At 39.4% G+C, this 10,039-nt stretch overlaps 1 protein-coding gene across 2 annotated transcripts; it reads left to right on the top strand.

Annotated features, from left to right (window-relative positions):
- Positions 1–1,437: 1,437 nt before the first annotated feature.
- Positions 1,438–8,043, top strand: KRBOX1 (KRAB box domain containing 1). 2 transcript variants are annotated; one of them, XM_004033943.5, is made up of 5 exons: positions 1,438–1,704; positions 4,100–4,181; positions 6,477–6,603; positions 7,209–7,322; positions 7,789–8,043. In XM_004033943.5, the coding sequence occupies exons 2-5, from the start codon at positions 4,146–4,148 to the stop codon at positions 7,896–7,898; spliced, it is 387 nt and encodes a 128-aa protein (XP_004033991.1). In that variant the 5' UTR covers positions 1,438–1,704; positions 4,100–4,145; the 3' UTR covers positions 7,899–8,043. The 2 variants fall into 2 exon arrangements, with proteins under 2 accessions (XP_004033991.1, XP_018879729.1); XM_019024184.4 differs by having other exon boundaries at positions 1,618–1,712.
- The last annotated feature ends 1,996 nt before the right edge of the window (positions 8,044–10,039 follow it).

The following is a 10,039-nucleotide window of genomic DNA, read 5'->3' on the forward strand; positions in this document are numbered from 1 at the left end:
GGATCTTAACCAGTCCCTAAGGGTGACAAGATTTGCTTTTTCATCCTCAGAGGCTTAGGGCTTTTGTTCTGTAGGGGAAATAGGAGAGAAGGACCCGGATGGGGATTCATGTCTTTTCTAGGGGGGAGGTTTTCATAAGATTCTTCTTGCCTCACCTTCAATTGTATGTGTGTATGTGTGTGTGCACACATTTGATGATGTCCATAGAGAAGAATATACAAGTGGGTGGAAATTCTGCTTGTGTCTGTGGTTCACAGGAGTTCTGTAGTCTCTAATTCTCAGGCTAGCCAACACTTGGACCTCAGCAACTCATTAAACATTTTAGCTGATTTCTCCTTAACAGCTTACATGGCATCCAATGGCATCTGTCCTATGTAAACAAGTGCTTACAACCATCTCTTCTTGAAAGTGCCTGTCTTACATCAGATTTTAGATTAAGTTGTTTGCCCCCAGATCTTAGCTTTCTGATGTGTTCAAGAGAAAATTTTAGATTATCTGGCTGTTTTTTGTTGTTTTAAGGGTAAGGCCATGCTCTTTTCAGTTTTCTACATCGTGAGAAGGTGAATTTCTTGATTTTTCAAAAAGAATCACACTTTTAAAAACCCTGAAAAATAAAGAAAAGAGACTGAGCTACCAGAATGGCAGTGACTTTGGGTGGCTCTCACTTATGCCAGGCACAGGGTGAATTCAGGGCTCTGGGCTATGAGGGGTCGACTGCAAACCCCTGCAGCAGATGTGAGCTGCATGTGTGGGCCCCTGTGTCAGCCTGTGCTCATTTGTCTTTCTACAGTGATATTGCATGTGACACACAACACCCAAGGACAATGGAGGTGGGAGCAAATGTCCCTTATTCTTCACACCCTTCACTGTTGGCATCAAAGCAGTTACTCTACCTTCTCCACAGGCTTTGGCACAGCATGTCAGGAAGTTCTCTGGTGTGGCCACACCTATTTCCACAGTGCTTTCAACAGGTTTTTCATCATGATAGGTATCCTTTCTTACCTCTGATTGATGTAGTCATGCTGTTTTCCTGGGACAGTGTTAAGCTCTGCTGGACAGGGGATGAATATTTCTTGGGTAAACTGACTGCTCTCACTTTGCCCATGGTCCATTGCTAATCCTCTCTGCTAGTGGTAATGTATGGAAGTGAGAGGCATCAGCAACATTGGAAGACATCACATTCTAGGACTGCAATCATTACAGCAATTCAAGAGAAGTCCTGGTTGTATAATGTGTGATTCGTTGATTATGCTATAACAATCCAAATGCTAAATTTAACAAGATCAATAAAACGTATAACCATTCACATTTTCTTGCATATTCTGGGTAAGACTTGTAGTTGCAGTTATTGTAGCACAGTAATAAAGGCACTAGAAGCCAGTATTCAAGGTTGGCACGATGATGCAGCGTCATGAGCAAGGTGCCTCAACTCAGAACTGGGCTCTGGAGGAACGCCAAGAGCCTATCTCGCCAGCGTGCCCTTTTCCTCACGGTAATTAGGAGGGAAGCACCAAGATGTGGGGTCCTCCACGAGTCCTAGAGAGAAATCCAGAGAGTGTATGGGTTCACCAGTCAGTGTGATGACGCACTTCCGGGGCCGCCTTCGTTTTTGTCGCGCGAGGTTTTGGTTTGTGAGGATCGGCGAGTGGCACCCACCATCTTTTCAGCTTGCTGAAAAGCTGCAGAGGCCGCCAGGAGCCCACGGTGAGCGGGTCTGAGGAGGACGGGAAACAGCCCCGAGGGAGGCGGGCGTGGCTACTGCTGGTACTGGGGTCCTCATGCCGATCCCTGAGCTTGGCTCGGTAGCGTCGAGATGCGGTGCTGGCAGAGGCCTGGAACGCTGGCCGCAGGCTCCCACCCCCCTCGTTTCCCTGTACCCAGGGCAGCCCGTGGCCCACTCAGAGTCGGATACTGACACACATTCGCATGTTAATTTCGAAGCCCACAAAAAGTTTTAACTGTCCACACTCCAGAACCTTCTATCAACAGAACACGCCCCTCGGTCGCTCCAGCCCCCTTGTCTTTGCCCCGGATGCGGAAACCCCAACCCTACCCCTCAGCTTGTCAGTTTCCACGTTTTCAGTTGGTCCCTGAAAATCAGTTGGTGATCAGTTATTTTCGCCTGCCATAGTGTACACCAGTCTTGAAACTTGTTACTGTCGTAGAGCAACCAAAAATTTGAGAATACCGAATTGTATTCCCTACCAGTCCCCAGGATGTCCCATTTTGGAAAATATGGAGCCCTGCGATCTGGATTGGCTCATAAGAATGTTAAATCTAAAAAGACTAATCGTATCCGTCATGCACGTAATGTGTGTCCAGTGTTTAACATAGTTTCCTATGTACAGGATTGGAGATGTCGAAAGATTTCTTGACCTCTTAACATTGTTCATTATATTGTTTTCTTTAGATTCTCTGAACTTTTACTCCACTGTCATAATTTAATTGTCAAGGTTCATAGGTTAACATTCGATGTCCCTGCCATTAGTCAACTATGTTGGGAGTGTGATTTGTTCTCCAATGTGGCTTGTTATTTATGCTTCATCTCCACATAGCTTTCCCCATAGGAAGACACTTCCATAGGGAGTGTTTTGTGTTTTGTAGGGTGGCCTCTGTTGTAGTTCTATTTCCAGATGATTTCCCTTTCACAGATTGTCAGCTGTGCAGATCAGACCTTTTTGCTTAAGTCCTTTTGTTTGATACGCTAATCCTATTAAGTATCCACTGTAAGGGACATTTACTGCCGATACAGTGACAGTATCATGATTTTAGAGAATTAGATTCCACAATTACAAAGGTTACCTATTTACTCAGTATGAATCACTGCTTTTGTTACCCTTTCTTGGACAGAAACCATCCATGAATTTAGCAGCATTACTTGTGTAGGTTTACATTGTGTTTTCTTTTAAAGTACTTCTCTTTACACTCATAAATATTTCTCCTTACTGGACTCCCTGTTAACTTCCAAGATGCCTTTTCTGGCGTCTCCTGACAGCTGTTTCTCTGACACCTTCAGCTTCCTCTACCTTCCTGAATGGCTTTCTGGATTCACTAAGAAGAGTCATTGGAGGGAGGGGCAGTGCACTGGCTTTATAGTGTTTTGTCTGATGCTGTTACAGTACCCTAAGATTTACAGCAAACTGCAGATACGGAGTTGGAATGGAAGTTGTTTTTAAGGTCTATGAGTACATGCACTTTTATGTGTTTGTTTATATGCTTTTTGAATATCTCTGATCCAACTGTTGGCAGCTCTTTGTATTTCAGGTGTTGTCTTTAATGCATAAATATTGATGATTCACTCTTGAAAGGCAAAAGACTTACTTCCTAATGATGAACTAATTAAATGACCCAGAATGAGAGTTGGAACTAGTTTAGAAATGAAATTGTTTTGTTTCCTTATACTATAACATTTGGAACTTGAAGTATTTGGGACATGTTATGAAGTTGATGGATTCTTTTAATATGGTAATGTTTTCTTTCTCATCACCCACTCCCAACACCTTTATAAAACTGAATGAGTATCTTGTATTTAGGGGAAAAATAGTAGTAGGGAGACATCAAAATATTTCTAATAACTATTTTCAAAGTCTGTTCAACTTTCATTACTTCAGTCATAGAAACTGTCTTGTTCTGATATTAAGTAGCATAGGAGGAAAAACATGCTGAGGTCTTACAGTGTTTAATGGATTTCTTTTATATAACTCACTCCTATCTGTACTACATAACTCATTCTTATCTGTACTGTATGAATTTCAGGGATCTTAACTGTTTAGAATTCCAACTTTCTTTTCCGCCTATAACACTCTGTCCACTGTGTACCTTAGTTTCCTTTTCTGTTTCCTGTCCTGTGATGTATTCTATGGATTAGCTGAAATTATAGTTTTCTCAGTCCACTTTTTCATCACTCATTACTTGGATGATTCTACCTCCTTTTTGCATTTGTCTGTACGCCTGCTATCTCGCCTTTGTGAGACTGATAATAAGCAATAACTAATGAACGGTTATTTATATAGCCTTCAAAACAGATGGGTCAGAGGTTGTATGTAGGACTTATGGTCAATAAAGTTATTGTCGTTAATTTTTTTTTCTTTACCTTCAGCACCTGAGACTTTTACCTTTACCCAGAAAGGAATAAAAGAGGTCAGATGATGACAGCTGTGTCCTTAACAACCAGGCCCCAGGTGAGCTGTTTTTTTTTATCTCTGTACATATCCCTGTGTGTATATACATATATGTTTATTAGATACATACATAAAAATATCTATATTACACATTTACGTATATATAACATACTTTTATATATGTGTATATATATATACACACACACATTTCTCATTGAGGTTTAACTTACACAACACAAGTCTTAACAGTATAGCACACTTTTTAGAACTATGTACACTTGTATGACCTCACTCATAGAAACACATAGAACATTATTAGCACCCCAAAAGGCCCCTTCATACTGCCTCCCAAGCAATCTACTGCTCATCCCAAAGTTAACCACTATTCTGACCTCTGTTACCGTGGGAAAGTTTTGTTTGTTCTTGAACTTCGTATAAGTGGAATCATTAAACATGCATTCTTTTGTATCTGCCTTCTTTTGCTCAACGTTATGTCTGTGAACTTCACTGACGTTGTTGCACACAGCAGTGATTTGTTCTTTTTCACTACTGAGTAGTTTTTCATTTTGTGATAATAGCACATTTTATTCATTCTATTGTGGATGGACCTTTGGTTGTTCCCATTTTGGGCTACCATGAATAAGAATGCACTGAACATTCTTGTCTTTTTGTGGACATAGATGCTTATTTCTCTTGGGTATGTCTCTGTGAGTAAAATTTTAGCTCATAGGGTGTATGTACATTTGGTTAGTTTAGTAGATACTGCCCAACAATTTTCCAAAATGATTATTCCAATTTATATTTCTGTCAGCCATGTACAGTTGCTCCACATCATTACCAATACTTGTTGTCACTCGTTTGCAGTATCTCATTGGGGTTTAAAAAATGTTCTCATCTCTGTAAACAGTGATGCTGAGCACCATTTCATAGGTTTATTGGCATATCCTCTTATGTGAACTCCCTGTTCAGATATTTTTTCGTATTTTTTATTACACTGTACCTTTTTTCCTCCTAAGTTGTATTGTTTCTTATTTATTGTAAGTCCTTTGTCAGACATATGTGTTATTAAGTAACTTCTCCCAATCAGTGGCTTGCATTTTCCCTCTCCTAATGGTATCTTTTGATTATAGATTTTACTTTCAATGAAGTCCAGTATATCAGTTTGTTTTGTATAAGAAATCTTTTCTTACTCAGACATCATCAAGATGTTCTTCTGTGTTTTCTTCTAGAAGATTTATTGTTTTACCTTTATACTTAGGTGTGTGATTCATCTCAAATTAAAGGTGTGAGACATGGGTCAAAGTTCATTTTCCCCCCATATACATATCCAATTGATTCAGGATTATGTATTGAAAAGTCTGTCTTTTACCCACTGAATTGCTCTAGTTACTTTGTCATACATTTGGTGAACATATATGTCTGTGTCTGTTTTTAAAATCCCTATTCAGTTCTATTAGTTGAATTTTCTGTCTGAACCAGTATTCCATGACACTCACTGTTGGTGAGTTACATGGAATTTTGCAACACAACGTAACATGGAGGGCTTTTCTCCAAGGTAATTAAAAATACATAAAAATGGTAATTGACAAAACATTCTTTGGCACTTGGCTCATAGGTTCCTTTAATCTCATACTCCATGTTAAGACCATTTCCACTAGAGCTCTATTTCTGAAATACAGAGCTTGACTCCAGGGCTTAAAAACTTGAAATAGACACCTTTTTAGGCCTATCTTGAGCCTTATGCACCAAGTTGGTCTAGACCCTAGCCTTTCTCAAGTAAGTAGTATTTTCCTACGCTTCTCTAACCTCACTACCTCTGCATGAAGACAGGCTGTGGGTGGGAGTTCATTGATTGATCAGAGAGCTTTGTGCTTGGGGTAGTGGGCAAGGAGACAGGCAAGAAAGAAGGATTAGAATGAAAGTAGAATTGGAAAATGGAGTAATATGAGTAACCCAAATAATCACTGGGATATATACAAATTAGGGAGGGGCTTAGAGCTAAGCTGACAGCTATGTTCAGGGGTCAGTTCTCCTTCCACAAGTGCACTTCTGTGATCGGGCCCAAGCCCAGCTTCTATGCAGTAGCTTCAGTGTCTGTGGAGGTCACATGTTTAGAAGCTCATAGCGGAGGTGCACTTGTTTCTCACTGGGAAAATATGCTGAACTCTGACTGGCTACTTTAATTCTGCATCTTCTTCCTCCACACCTAAATTTTACACAAAAACTCTGTAGGCACGTGAAGGACCCAATACTGAATACGTATCATTTGTAGATGCCCTTCTCAGGTCTCTCATTGGCAGATTTGACCATCACCAAAGTACTGAGGTCTGGGAAAGTAGGAACTTGTCGTTTCAGGAATCAGTGGCTTTTGAGGATGTGGCTGTGTACTTCACTACGAAGGAATGGGCCATCATGGTGCCTGCTGAGAGGGCCTTGTACAGGGATGTGATGCTGGAGAACTATGAGGCTGTGGCCTTTGTAGGTAAGGCCTCTCTGCTGCTGGTTTCTGCTTGGGCCCTCAGGTTGAAGGGCTCTTTTATAATTATTAGCTGACCCCAAATAGCGATGTCAAAGGTTGCCAGGTATAGAAAGCCCTGGTGTTTATTGACTTGCGAAAGGCTTTCCTTCTTCTTCTAGCGTAAAAGCTACCCTCCTTCCCTACCTGCCTCAGAGGTGATTCTGAGTACAGTAGGGCTTGAGCTATATCTTGATACCCTTAGCCTAGTATTGAACCTCCAATTTATCTTAAGAGAATGCAGCCACTTTGTCTCCCTCTGGGAGTTACTCCTAGGAGCCATTTGTCTGTTTCCCATAGCGGGAGATTTTCATCCTCTGACAAAGAAGGTAAAAAATCTTGTTGTCCTTTAAATAGAAATCTGCCTTCCAGGGTATTTCAGGCTTCCTTGGAAGAACCATCCTGACTCTTCTTCCCAGGATCCCTCCCAGTACCTCTTTAGGGTACCTCTCGTATAGCTCACCCGGGAATTACTCTCCTCACCTCCCTTGCTTGTTCTTGCAGCCACAGGCTTGAATTTGACCCCTATGACTATGCTTATTATTGTGTTATGTTTTCTTCTTTTCGAGCAGTGCCACCCACTTCCAAACCAGCTTTGGTCTCTCATCTGGAGCAAGGGAAAGAGTCCTGTTTCACCCAGCCACAGGGAGTCCTAAGCAGGAATGACTGGAGAGCAGGCTGGATAGGTGAGTTAAGTAAGAGGGTTCTTCTCCAGCTTTGTCTCTTCCTTTGCCTTCATTTCATCAAAATGAAAGGTGTGTGTTCTCTGTGCCCAGCATCATGGAGTACACTGGGATCCTCGATCACATTTTTTCTGACTGGTGTGTTATTCATAGCTTCCCATCCCTTTAAAGCGTAGTACACAACACTCTGCTTCTGTATTTCACACACTGGGATGCTTTTATCCCTTGGGGATATGTAGAACAGTTTTTCTAAATACTTTACTGGTTATTTGTGATCACTTTTTTCCAGTTTCTCCAGTTTTACAAAATTGATAAACTTGGTGCAGTATTATCTTGTTCACTGACCAACAGAACAAGTAGAAAAACTTATTTTTGTTTTTCATGAGAACTAATATATTAACAATTTTAAATAATTTTTTATACTGAAATATTTTAAGCTTACAGTTGTTATGATTTTCCTCCTCTCTAGGATACTTGGAACTAAGAAGATATACTTACTTAGCTAAAGCAGTGCTACGTAGAATAGTATCAAAAATGTTTCGAAATCGTCAATGCTGGGAAGACAGGAGAAAAGCTTAATTCTTGACATTTAAATACCAGTTTTCCAAGTAAGGAGTTGATGTAAGAGCCACCTTAAACGATGTCAAATACACATTTTCTTTTTCTGTAGACTGGTAGATTTAGTGTTTTTCATTCATTAAAATAACTCATTTTGATGTACAAAGCAGGCTCTCATGTCCTTTTTTAAACAGCTTTGTGGAGATATAATTCACAAATTATATTTAAATACAATTATATTTAAATACAAATTATATTTAAATACAATTTACCCATTTAAAGTATACAATTAAGTGGTATTTAGAATATTCACAGAGTTGTGCAGGCATGCCACAGTCTACTTTTAGATCTTTAGAAACCTCTGTCTGTTAGGAATCATCACCATACCCGTCCCCAACTCTTGGTTTTAGGCAACTACCTATCCACTTTTTGTTTCTATAAATTTCCTTGTTAGGGATAGTTGGTATTAATGCAGTCATACAATATGTGGCCTTTTGCCACTGGCTTTCACTTAACATAATGTTTTCAAGGTTAATCCATTTTGTAACATGCATCAGTATAGTAGTATACAAGTTACAATGCAAATATGTTTTCTCATGGGTACATACTCTAGATAGATACTTGTTGGGTCTTACAGTAACTCTTTGTATAACATTTCAAGGAATGCCAAAACTTTTTCCGAAGTGGCTATACCAATTTACATTCCCTCCAGCAATGTATGAGGGTTCCTAATTCTTCACATCCTCACCAACACTTAATATTGTCTACTTTTCTGGCTGTAGGCATCCTGGTGATGTGAATTGCTGTCTCATTGTAGTTTTTATTTGCATTTCTCCAGTGGCTAATGACACTGAGAGTCTTTCAATGTGCTTACTGGCCATTTATGTATCCTCTTTGGAGAAATGTCTTTTCAAACTCTGCACATTTTAAAATTGGTTACTTTTCCTTTTATTTTTGTGTTTTAAGGGTTCTGACATCTGGATACTAAATCCATATCAGATACATGGTTTACAAATATTTCATCCCATTTTGTGAATTGTCTTTTCACTTTCCTAATACTGTCCTTTGAAGCACAACAGTTTTGAATTTTGATGAATTTCTTTGTATTTTCTATATGCAAAATTATGTCATCTGAAAATAGAGTTTTACAAACTCTTCCTTTCTAATCTGAATGCCTTTACTTTTTTTCTTGCCTAATTACTCTGGCTAGAACCTTTAGCACAATGTTGGATACAAGTTGCAAGAATGGACATTCTTGTCTTATTCTTAATCTTACGGGGAAAGCATTCAATCTTTTACCAGTAAGTATGATGTTAGCTATGATTTTCTTATACATGCTCTTTATCAAGTTATCAAGTTGCCAATTTGTTGAGTTTTTGTTGTAGAAGAGTGTTAAAGTTTGTGAAATGATATTCTGTGACTGATAAATTTGGTTCTTTCCTGTATTAATATGGTATACATTACATTGATTTTGGTGTGTTGAACCCCACCCTCCATTCCTTGGATAAATCATAGTCAATGATGTACAAGCCTTATACTGCTGGATTTCATTGGCTAGTCTTTAGCAAAGACTTAGTGACATTATGATTCATGAGTGAAGGTATTTTGGGTGGTGGGTTAGATATGCATTCTCCAAATCCAATACTATTTTCTCTAACTATTGTATGTATATTATCTTTCCCAAGTAAGTTACATGCTTTCTGACAGGAATAATGTAATACTTTTCTCATTTATGCCATAACACTTTATACAGAGTTATTTGATACTTTTGTTGTTTTTCACTTAATTAAGAGATTCTCTCCTAACTTTATGCCTCCCAATTATGTCTCCATTCTTTCCCTACTGTATCTGAGCCCTCTGTTTCTTGTTCCCATCCTTATTGGTTGTCGGTATTTTTACACTACTACTCATTCCCATGGCCCATGACCTTCCCTTTTTGATTCCTCCTATCTTCTTAGCTACCTTTTCATCTTGAACTCTCTTTGGACTTCTAAACTCTGATAAAGCTTTCTCTTCCCTCTTGGGATTCAGGAATTTTCCTTATCTCACTTTATTCCCTAAATGCTCTAAAGGCATTTCAGGTGTGGTGGCTCACATCTATAACCCCTGCTACTTGGAAGGCTGTGGCGGGAGGATTGCTTGAAGGTAGGAGTTTGAGACCA

Source organism: Gorilla gorilla, chromosome 2 (assembly GCF_029281585.2).
Source record: "Gorilla gorilla gorilla isolate KB3781 chromosome 2, NHGRI_mGorGor1-v2.1_pri, whole genome shotgun sequence".
NCBI lineage: Eukaryota > Metazoa > Chordata > Mammalia > Primates > Hominidae > Gorilla > Gorilla gorilla.

Coding starts and splice junctions, on each gene's coding strand:
- KRBOX1 (XM_004033943.5), top strand. CDS start 4,146: ATGATGACAGCTGTGTCCTTAACAACCAGGCCCCAG. Junction 4,182..6,476: donor CCTTAACAACCAGGCCCCAG/GTGAGCTGTTTT, acceptor TTGTCGTTTCAG/GAATCAGTGGCTTTTGAGGA. Junction 6,604..7,208: donor TGAGGCTGTGGCCTTTGTAG/GTAAGGCCTCTC, acceptor CTTTTCGAGCAG/TGCCACCCACTTCCAAACCA.